A 12,316-nucleotide genomic window follows, 5' to 3' on the forward strand; every position below is an offset into this window, starting at 1 on the left:
CCTCAGCCACGCATTTATTCTCCACCTCATTCTATTCCTATTGTCACTGTCGCGTGGCACAGGCAGTAATCCCGAGATTATTACCTTTGCGGTCCTGCTTCTCAATTTTCTTCCTAACTCCCTGTAGTGGTTTTCAGGACCTCTTCCCTTTTCCTACTTATGTCATTAGTACCAATATGTACCACGACCTCTGGCTGTTCTCCCTCCTACTGCAGGATACCTTGGACGTGATCTGAAACACCTTAGAACCTGGCACCTGGGAGGCAAACTAACCATCCGAGTTTCTTTCCTGCGTCTACAGAATCACCTGTCTGACCCCGTAACTATAGAGTCCTCTATCACTACTGACTTCCTTTTCTTTTCCCTCCCCTTCTGAGCCACAGGACCGGACTCTGTGCCAGAGGCACCACCACTGTCGCTTCCCCCAGGCAGGTTGTTCCCCCCAGCCCCCCCCAACAGTACTCAAACAGGAGTACTTATTGTCAGGGGTAGAACCACAGGGGTACTCTCTTGTACCCGACTCTTCTCCTTCCCTCTCCTGACTGTGACCCACTTGTCTGTCTCCTGTGGCTCTGGTGTGACCACCTGCCTATAACTCCTTTCTATCACCTCCTCACTCTCCCTGACCAGACAAAGGTCATCAAGCTGCATTTCCAGTTCCCTAACGTGGTCCCTTAGGAGCTGCAGCTCGACACACCTGGTGCAGATATGGCTGTCCAGGAGGCTGGGAGACTCCAGGACCTCCCACATCTGACACCAAGCACAGAAAACTGGCCTCACACACCTACTTCCTTTCCGCAATTAACACAGTCAAACCTACCTCACCTCGTTACCTCCTAAGCCTGTTGAGTGAAAGCCCTAACACTCTGCTACCTCTCACTCCGCTGCCCACTGGATATGGCGGTCTTCTTTTTAAACTTTTCCTGCTGCACTGGCTGATGTTACACGCCTGCGCAGTCTTGCCTCTCTGTACCCCGAGTAGTAAAATGCCTTCGCTCCAAAAATCCTTAACCATTCCACTCGCAGCCTTCTTGCTTCGAATCTCATTTTTAGGCATCTCACGTAGCCTCAAGTTAAAATCCCATCAAGTGTAAAAATTATTTGTTCCCTCCCTCCACATATTAACCAAGGCAGTGTTAGTTGCTTTCTTACCTAGCTTTTAATAAAGATGAATCAAGCCATTCAGGTATATTCTGCCCATAAAGAGGCAAATAATTACCACCTGAATAATGTACTGTCAATGTACAAAGTGAAGGAATGTAAAATCTACAAGGCCATCAAGCAACACTGACCAGTAACCTGACTGATGCCCTGTTTGGGTTTCACCAAGAACTTCTACAACTCAATTTCAGAAGTGATTTGAAAGCATTTCCTCTTGACATTAAGGCAGTATCAGATTAAGGTATCGTCATTTGAGCACATCTATAAGGAGCACTGTCACAGGAAAGTAGCATCCATCATTAAGGACCACCACCATCCAAGACTAAGCTCTTTTCTTGCTACTGCCATCAGGAGAGAGGTACAGGAGCCTTAGGTTCCATAACACTAGGTTCAGGAACACTTGTTACTGCTCAACCATCAGGCTAGAGCCAAAGGGGATAACTCGCCCCAAAACTGAACACATTCCTCAATCTAAGGCAAACATGAGGAAATCTGCAGATGCTGGAAATTCAAGCAACACACATTAAAAAAAATGCTGGTGAACGCAGCAGGCCAGGCAGCATCTATAGGAGAAGGTACAGTTGAGGAAGGGTCTCAGCCCGAAACATTGACTGTGCTTCTTCCTATAAGATGCTGCCTGGCCTGCTGCATTCACCAGCATTTTGCGTGTGTTGCCACAATCTAAGGACTCATTTTCAAGGAGTCTACAACTCAAGTTCTCAATATTTATTATTTATTTATTATATTTTTTTATTCTCTTTTTCAACTTGCACAGTTTGATGTCTTTTGCACATTGATTGTTCACCTTTTCTGTGTGCAGTTTTTCATTGATTCCATTATGTTTTGTTGTGTTTACTGTGAATACCTGCAAAAAAAAGTGAATCTCAGGGTAGTAAAAAGACAGAGTTACGATGGCGCTAAATGGCAACTCCTTTGCTTGCATCTTCGGAAACAGCTCTATTTCCATCTTTAGTACCTTCATTTTTCCCTTTCAGGGTTCTTTTGAAGACCCTGACCTGGAGTTACATGCAGACTTCGGTTCTTTGCAGAAATGAGACCCGTTCTTGGGGTTTCAGGACCGGCAGTGGTTCGGCACGCCAAGGGGCCAGCCTAGGACACGGCCAGACAGACAGATCGAGAGTTGGTGTCACGGCAGAAGACTTGTGTGTCATCGGGGAGGCCGGAAAATCTTTCACTGTGGGCCCGAAGACCTGAGATCTTTGCGATCTTCGGGCACAGAGCTCATAAAAAGTGACAAAACTGACTTTTTAACATCATGAACCAGCGGGTTGTTGTTATGCCTCCCACTCACTGTGAAAATGGGGGACACCTCCCTCTTCCTTACTAGGGAGAGAGAGAGAGAACCTGTGGGTTACTGAATGCTGGATGAAATGTGATAGTCTTTGGGGTAACTACAAGGTCTGTGTCTTTGCTATCACTTAGCTCATGCTTGTGCTGGGTAGCGGGTGTGCTTTTTTTTTTGGTCAGGGGAAGGAGGTACAGTTGCCTTGCTGCCACTTACATGCAGGAGGGCGGAGGGATCTTTGGGGTTCTCACGTTTAACTGTCGTTCATTCTTGGGGGCACGTCTCTGTTTTCGTGGATGTTTTGTGAAGAAAAGGCATTTTAGGATGTATATTGTATACATTTCTCTGACATTAAATTGAACCTTTGAACTCTGAAGTGTTTCGGTGAAGCTGAGATCAAAAGCATCAAAGGAAATAATGGCGATGTTGAAATTGTGATATTTGGAGCTTAAACATCCCACCTCCAGTATATCATTATACAAGTTCCCAGTTCTAACCATTTTCAGTTGCTCATCAAAGACCTGCCTCACATCAAAACATCTGAAGTAGCGTGTTACTGATGATTACAGTGTTCAGTTCCATTGGTAACTCCTCAGCAAATGAAGCAGCTTATGCCTCCATACTGCAAGACCAAGACAACACTCAGACATGAGCTGATAACTGGCAAATAACATTTGCTCCATAAAAATGCCATGTAATGACCATTTTCAACAAGTGTTTAACCACTTTCCCTTGACATTCAATGGCATACCATTGCCTTGCCCTGTATCTTCAAGGGGCTACCTGTGAGACAAAATTTAATTGGACCAGATATATATATACCATGACTAAAAGATCATGCTAGATGCTGAGTAACCTGTGGCAAGTGGCTCACATCCTGACAACACAAAGCCTTTCCACCATATACAAGGCAGAAGTATGAAGGCACTATTCCTACTATTCAACATTTTCCAGGACAAAATGATTGGCACCCACACAACTACTCAAAACACTTGTTGTCTTTGCCATCAGCAAATGGTGGATACATTGTATACCATCCAAAAATGCAGTGGAGTTACTTACCTGTACCACTTCAAAAGAGACACCCAAACACATGACCTCTGCCATCAAAAATGACAACAGCAGCACATGCATAGGAACACCACCATCTGCAGGTTCCTCACAGCATCATCAAGACTGAAACATATCCCTGGTCTCCCACTGTTACTAGCCATAAAGTTTGCAACTCCCTACCCAACTGCAATTGGGAGTAGATCCACTTGAAAGACTGCAGAAGTTTAAGGACGGACAATAATTTCTGAGTTGCTGCCTGTGCCATTTGCCAGTGAGGGTATGAATAGTAGGATCTGACAGGTGAATATGTGGCTGAGAAATTGGTACAGGGCACAGGATTTCAGATATTTGTAAAATTGGGATCTCTTCTGGGGAAGGTTTGACCAGTACAAAAAGTTTGGGTCATATCTGAGCTCGAGGTGAACCAATATCCTTGCAGTCGGGTACGGTAGAGCTGTTGGGGAAGGCTTAAAGTAATTTGGCAGGGGGATGAGAACTGCAGTGATAGGGTTGTGGATGGTGCAGTTGGTGCACAGGTAGGTGCAGTGTGTAGCAAGACAGTGAAGAAGAACAGGCAGATGATAAAGCAAAATTTCAGTCAGTGGGTTAAATTCAAGGGTAACGTGGGGGAAAATTGAAAAGGCAAATGAATACAGGACTGAAGGTGTTAAATTTGAATACATGGAGTAAATGGACCAAGATAGAGGATCTTGTAGTACAGTTAGATTGGCAGATATGATGTTTTGGGCATCACTGAGTTGCAGCTGAAAGAAGATCATAATTAGGAGCTTAACATCCAAGGATTCACATTGTATCGAAAAGATTGGCCAGTAGGCAGATGGGGTGAGATAGTTCTGTTGGTAATAAATGAACTCAAATCCATAGTAAAAGATGATATAGGATATATCAGAAGATGCAGAATCCTTGTGGGTAGAGTTAGAAAATTGTAGATTTGAAAAAGACGCTGATGGGTGTTATATATAGTCCTCCAAACAGTAGCCAGGATGTGGGGAACAAATTACAATGGGAGATAGAAAAGTAATGTAAAAAGGGCGACGTTATGATAGTCTTGCATATAATATCGCAAAAATTAGTGGGGGATTAGAGGATTGGGAAGCTTTTGAAAACCAACATAAGGCACTAAGTAGCCATAAGGACAGCAAAGATGAAATATGAAGGTAAGCTAGCCAATAATATAAAGGAGGATAAAAGTTCTTTTTTCAGATATATAATGAGTAAAAGAGAAGCAAGAGCGAATTTCAGACCACTGGACAATGATGTTAGTGAGGAAGTAATGGGGGACAAACTTAAGTTCTTTTGCATCATTCTTCACTTGGAAAACACTAAAAATATGCCAGAAATGTGAGTGTCAGAGGGCAAAAGTGAGTGCAGTTAACATTACCAAAGATAAGGCTCTAAGGAAGCTGACAGGTCTGAACCAGGTGTACTATGCCCTAGGGTTCTGAAAAAGATAGCTGAAGAGATTGTGGAGGCATAAGTAATGATCTTTCAAGAATCACTAGATCATGGGTTCCCAAGCTGGGGTCCATGGACTCCTTGCTTAATTATAATGGTCCACAGCATAAAAAAAGGTTGGGAACCCCCGTACTAAATCCTGGAGGACTGGACAATTGCAAATGCCACTGCACTTTTAAAGGTAGGGAGGCAGAAGAAAGGAAATTATAGGCCAATAAGTCTGAATTCAGTGGTTCTGAAGATGTTGGAGTCCATTATTAAGGATGAAGTTCCAGGGTAATTGGAGGCACATGATAAAATAGGCCAAAGTCAGCATGGCTTCCTTAAGGAAAAATCTTGCCTGAAAGATCTGTTAGAATTCTTTGAGGAAATAACAGGCAGGATGGGCAAAGGAGGTCAGTGGATATTGTTGACTTGGATTTTCTGAAGGCCTTTAATAAGGTGCTGCACATGAGGCTGTGAAAAGATTAGACCACATGGCATTACAGGAAAAATACTAGCATGGATAGAAGATTGGCTGACTAGTGGTGTTCTGCAGGGTCGGCGTAGGGACCATTTTGTTTGACATTACCTGTTAACGATTTGGGATGACAGAATTGATAACTTTGCGGCCAAGTCTGCGGATGATACAAAGATACGTGGAGAGCAGTTAGTGTTGATGAAGTAGGGAGTCTGCAGAAGGACTAAAGACAGATTATGAGAATGGGCAAATAGGTGGCAGATGGAACATAATGCAGTGAGGTGTAGTCATGCGCTTTGGTAGAAGGAATAAAAACATAGTCTATTTTCTAAATGGGGACAAAATTCAAAAATCTGAGCTGCAAAGGGACTTTGGAGTCCTTGTACAGGATTCCCTAAAGGTTGACATGCAGGTTGTTTCAGTCGTAAGGAAGTCAAATTCAGTGGTAGCATTCATTTTGAAAGGACTTAAATACAAGAGCAAGGATGTAATGCTGAGGCTTTACAAGGCATTGGTCAGATCACAGTTGGCGTATTGTGAGCAGTTTTGGGCCAATCATCTAAGAAAAGATGAGCTAGCATTGGACAGGGTCCAGAGCAGATTCACAAGAATAATTCTGGGAATTGAAAGGGTTAACATGAGGAACATTTGATAGCTTTGGGCCTGTACTCACGGGAGTAGAGAATGATGTGGGGATCTCATTTAAACCTATCACATAGTGAAAGGCCCAGATAAGTGGATATGGAAAAGATGTTTCCTAAAATGGGGGCCTCTAGGACTAGAGGGTACAGCCTCAGAACATAAGGACATCCCTTCACCACAGAGGTGAGGAGGAATTTCTTTAGCCAGAGCGTGGTAAACTGTTGAAATCATTTCTACAGATGGCTGTGGAGGCCAAGTTATTGGGTATATTTAAAGCAGAGGTCAACAGGTTCTTGATTAATCAGGGCATCATAGGTTACAGAGAAAGCAGAAATATGGAGGTGAGAGGAATAATAAATCAGTCATGAAATAATGGTGGAGTGAACTTGATGACCCAAATGGCCTAATCCTGCTCCTGTCTTATGATCTCATGGTCTTGCTCACCATAACCAAGGACAGTCAGGGATGGGCAGTAAATGCTGACCTTGCCAGTAATGTTCAGGTCTTTAAAATGGAAAAGAAAATTCTTCACAGGAAAACTAAAATGGATTTAAAAAAAAAGGAAAATAAAAATAAAATAAGCACTCCTTTATCAGTATGGTACTCCAGTAGATATCCAGTCATCAGGTGTATTTATATTAATGACTTTCCACATTAATCGCATATTCAAAGTCATGCATTAAAGCAAACCACAAGTGCAAGAAAATTTTGTACCTTTCCAGTCAGCTAAAATTATCCTGCTTACACCTTTCTCAAAATGCTTCCAGGAAGAGACCAAACAGAAATAACGAATACAATGTATGTCCAAACTGAATAAACACAACTTACCAAGCCACCTGTGTTGCTGGACCTGTTGTCAGTTCTACAGCCTCATAGTTGAAGCTTCCTGCAGTAGTGGGAGACTCCTCCATAATGACTGAGAAATCACTGCTCAGACTGGTGGTACTTCCTCGGTCTGTATGAGCTAACACAAGCACGTTATACATAGGATTTAGCAGAAAGCATTCATCGTAATTGCACAAGCTCAATGTCATATTAAAACAGAAGGAAAGGTAACAATCTTATTCTCTGAACCACAGAGCATTTTGTTTTGAAGACAGTGTTTGGTCACAGATACTTTACTTTCAGGATTATTCTTAAGTCAGTCCCAATACCATAAGCTGCATACTAAACAGAGCTCTCTTTGGGCTCAATTTTAGGATCTTGACTTAATAAAAATGTTGTAAGTTCAATTTAGAGACAACTGTTAGTGAAGATTGTTAGATACCATGACTATTTCCCCACATGTAAGAAACACTTTTTGATATAACTGCACTGTTAAGTAATACAATCATGAATACTGATGTGCTCTTGGGAGTTGAGAGCCACAGTGACAATGCGTCAAATGCATGGCCAATTACTTATACAGCAATATATTAATAATGTAAATAAAAGCTCACTTTTCAATGATACAGCCTCCAATGAAAAACAACCTTTTTATCAGGTTTTTATTCAAAGCCAAGTCCTTGATGTAAAGGAAAAGCAATTGAATATTAAGTCTTCCAGCAAAACAAATATTCTATTTGTCTTAATCATATCTGAACATAATTCCCATAGGAAGGGAAATAAAGAAATCGCCAATGCCATTTGCTTTCAATGCAAATAGGAGTAAATTGCTGAAAGGAGACCTCAGAACTGTGGTTAAAGAGTCCCACATTTAAGTTAATTCTAATTGTCTTATTCACAAAGGTTGGTGACAAAGAGCTTTATTATTTATTGCAACACAAAACAGGGTGAATCACCAATGTGGATTCCTGCATTTACTACTTAAGACAGCATTTCTTCTATTTCAGCTTATGTTTATGCAGCATAACCCAATTAAAAAAAAATGTAACCAGGGTCAGAAAGCTTAGAGCAGAGTATTTTGTTGTTCCCTGCTTAAAGTGCCAAAGTTAATCTTTTCATATGCCTCTTTATTAACAGCAACAAATCACAAAGCCCTTTCATAGCAGCAAATGGATTATGAGAGTACAAAATGAGTTATGGATGACTCACTGCACTATTGAATAACTGAAGATTCAACATGTACAGTATGAAAGCTAATATATTTGTTAATAGCTATACAGGGTATTGAATAGTTTTTAAAAAAGTAAATGTAAGCCATGTGAAATTGGGTTACATAATACATCACAAGGTATTGCCATTTTTCAGAGTCGAATCACTACAGTGATAAAAAAAATAACAGTTCCAAGTCAGCTTTATAGATGGTAATTATTTATCCTTAGAACTACACTATATTTATTTTCTTAAATTACTGCCTCACTGCTTTTTCAAGAAGTTTCTCCGCAGATTTCTGGAAGGCTACTATTTTATAAACCAGTGAAAAGGATTTACTGTGTGATGCCAACATTAAAATTTCTTTGAAGTATTCCATGCTTGTCAATGACTTTGATTATTCTTTTACGATTTAAGTTGTGGATTAACTCACCCCTCGCTGGTCTTACGTCAGAGCAAGCCTACAGGTAAAAACCTGAAGCAGTGATAACTTTTCAAGTTCAAGAAAGCTTCAGGATTAAGAACATGCCAATATTCTGAAAAATGACCACGCAGTAACTGGGCACTGCTACATACTTCAGCCACTAAATCATGCCAGAGTGGTCTTCAAAAATATTTTGGCACTAAATACTAGAAAGCACAGGCACTACTATACTGTAGTTCAAAAAGAACAGATGAAAAATATTTCACATTCAAAATAAAGTCCATATCATAACATTTCAATTCTGCCAGCATATGCTCTTAATGGGTAGGCAAATATTTTGTAAACTTCCAGATGTATAAACTGGGAACTATAATCTGCATTTTAGTATGCATTAGATGTTGGCTTTTTTTTTTAAAAAATCTGCTAATCTTTAAGTAATCTACTGCAATTTGTAGTGTAGTAACATTCACAGCTGCATTATAATCATTCCATAGCTTGCAAGTATTTGTAATTATGCAGTTATCCAAAAATTGCTATCAATATCTAGAGACAAGATTGCATTAGTAACAAACTAAAAAAAAAGCGTATGCAGGGTGTGTCTCCTTGGAATAAATTGATTTGAAGTGTACTTACCCAATGTACACAGATCATCCACCAGAAACTCAGTTTCTTTTTGTGTGTTCTTCCTTCTGCAAAGGAAAAGGAATAGATGCAAGGCAAACTGGAGTTTTATTGAGGGGGCAAAATGCATGTGAAAGTGCAGGCAAAGATCTATTCAGCCTTTAATAAGATGTATCTACACAATTTTAGGAAAGGTTAGCAGATGAAAATTTGGAGGGGGGTAATAAGGCACAAAAGTAGTTGGGACAAATAAGACAGCTGATTCGGCAAAAAATGGCAGATGGAAAACAACATGGAAATAAAATGAAATCACCTACTTGGTAACAAAACAGAAAGACAGTGATTGAAAGGAAATTCCTCATATTTATAGTCATAGGGTGCTACAGCACAGAAAGAGTTCCTTCAACACATCTAGTCCATGCCCAACTGTTCTTCTGTCCAGTCCTATCTTCCCGCATCTGGACCGTAGTAGCCCTCCATACCTGTCCCATCTGAGCACTTACCCAAATTTGTCTTAAGTATTGAAAATGAACTCACATTCACCACTTCTGCTAGCAGCTCATTCCACACTCACACCACCTCTGAGTAAATCAGTTTCCTTCATGGCTCCCCTTAGAATTTTCACCTTTTACCTTTAACCCATGACCTCTAGTTCTAGCCTCACTACTTCAGTGAAAAGACTACTTGTATTCAATTCACCCTATTTATACCCCTCATAATTTTGTATACCTCCATCAAATCTCCCCTCATATCCTACACTCCAGAAAATAAAGGTGGGTGACCAGAACTATACACAATACTCCACATTAGGCCTCAACAACATATTATACAACTTCAAAATAACATCCTGACTCCTGTAATCAATACTTTAATTTATAAGGATCAATGTGCCAAATGCACTCTTCATGACCCTATTTACCTGTGAGGGCACCTTAAAGGAATAATGGATCATTACTCCTAGATCCCTCCATTCTACTGCACTCCTTGGTGTCCCTACCATTCACCATGTACATCCTACCCTGGTTTGTCCTCCCAAAGTGCAACACCTCACACCTGTCTGCACTAAATTCCACCTCCCATTTTTCAGCACATTTTTCCAACTGGTTCACATCCTGCTGCAGGCCTCCCTCGCTGCCCACTAAGCCCCCAATCTTAATATATTCTGCAAATTTGCTGATCAGTTTTTATTTGGCCCACTCAAAGTCAATATGTAGGTATAGCAAGCAATTAAGACAAATGATGTATTGATCTTTACTGCAAGAGAGTTTGCATACAAGGGTAGAAACATCTTACTTCAGTTGTATAAAACCCTGGTAATATACGAGTGTGGTCTTTCTACCCAAGGAAGGATAAACTTACAAGAGAGGAAATGGAGCAAAGTACACTAGATTGATTCTTGAATTGCAGGTTTATTGTGTCTGGAGAAATCAAGTAAAGTGGCCTGTACTCCACTGAGTTTTGAAGAATGAGAGATGACCTCATTGAAATGTACACAAGCTTAATAGGATAGATGTAATACTGTTGCTTCTCCTGGCTAGAACATAATCACACCATAAATAGTCAGCAGTTCAGGACAGAAGAAATTTCTTTAATCAAAGAGTGATGAATCTTTGACATTTGCTACCCAAGTCAATAGTAGAGAATTATGTGTTGAGTATATTGCATAAAGACCATTTAATGTCTAGAGATTAAGGAAATAAAGGGATCATAGCCTAGTGTAGGAACACGCACACACACAATTTTATTGAACGTCAGAGTGGACTAAAGTGAACAAATATCTTTCTCCCACTTTTATACTTTAAGAAAAAAATACATGTTGTCATCACTCTTGGATTCACTATTTACATGAACAATCTGGACGTAAGAATTGAGGTAACAATAACACTTGTTGACAATACTGTATTGGGTAATTTGGTGAAGTCTGAAAATGTTATTGAAAGCCAAATGTAAACCTACTGGCTGGCTATAAAGATTGATCTGGTTCCTTCATGTTATTGACATTTGAGAAGTGAAAAAGGATGAACTCATTAAAGACAGCAATGCAATAGATGAAACTATAAAAATGTTAACCTCTAGGTTTATTGCAAGGGACAGACTGAAAAGGCATGGGAATAATGTTGAATCTGTACATGATCCAACTGGCTCTCTAAGCAGAGTTTTAGTCACCATTAAAGCACAAATGCAAAAAACAATGAACATGATCCTGAACATCACTCATTACAAATTTAACAACAGAAGAGGGATTAGTCATGAGAAAAAACCCGACACATTAGTAACAAAATATTTTAAAGGTTTTTTTGAATTTAAGTATAATGATAAACAAGTGGCAAAGTTACTGGGTGAACAACCAGAGTCCATTAATCTACCAATATGGATTCGGATGCTGACATGGCAGCTAGGAAAAGAGCTGGAACTTAAAATGAAGAAGTAATCACCAAACATGAAGCTACTAGTATGTTATAAAGACTGATCCAGTTCCTTCATGATTTTCAGGGAAAGAAACCTATCTTTCTCCAGACAAATGTGACTTCAGGTGCATCAATTTCATTCATTTTTGACCAACTCCCTAGTTCAGGGACAAACATGGGATGGACAATAAATGCTGTGGTTGCCAGTGATTTCCACACATCTTAAAGTTTAAAAATATAATCTGACAAATATGTATTAAAGGATGCTTAGAATAGCAGATTCACTGGCATGGATCATTACTAAATACAAGTTTATTTTGTAAAGAACAGAAGGAATGTTTAGAAAATACTGAAGGTTAGGATGAGTGAGCTTGGCTTGTGCAGAAATTGACTTCAAGCTTCAAACTGAGTTGCATATTTCTGTACATTAAGATTCCATAGACACCATTGCTCTGATGTCCACATTGAAAGACAGGAGGGCCATTGCATATGTAGGTTGCACAAGAAAGGACAAGGATATGAAAAGTGTCAGCATTCAGAAGGACTTATGTATATATCTCACTTCCAGACAGAAAACATGCACAAAGAGCAATTAGGAAAGCAAATGGAATGTTGTTCTTGTGAGTTTTAAGATCAAAGTGAGATGCATCTTACTACAAACATATGCTCCAGATGAGATGCCATCTGTAATATTGTGTCCAGTCCATACGGGAGTGGAGTAAATGTTCACC

General features: G+C 40.0%; 1 protein-coding gene across 2 annotated transcripts in view; it reads right to left on the bottom strand.

The window, feature by feature from the left end:
• mtmr14 (myotubularin related protein 14) overlaps positions 1–12,316 on the bottom strand; it is a 110,488-nt gene that overhangs the window by 14,370 nt on the left and 83,802 nt on the right. For both annotated transcript variants that reach the window (XM_072280852.1, XM_072280853.1), the window contains exons 15-16: positions 9,190–9,245; positions 6,927–7,062 (exon numbers count right to left, since the gene is read on the bottom strand). In XM_072280852.1, coding sequence (XP_072136953.1) covers positions 6,927–7,062; positions 9,190–9,245 — 192 coding nt within the window. The remainder of the gene's footprint in view (positions 1–6,926; positions 7,063–9,189; positions 9,246–12,316) is intronic.

This window comes from Mobula birostris, chromosome 16 (assembly GCF_030028105.1).
Source record: "Mobula birostris isolate sMobBir1 chromosome 16, sMobBir1.hap1, whole genome shotgun sequence".
Taxonomy (NCBI): Eukaryota; Metazoa; Chordata; class Chondrichthyes; order Myliobatiformes; family Myliobatidae; genus Mobula; species Mobula birostris.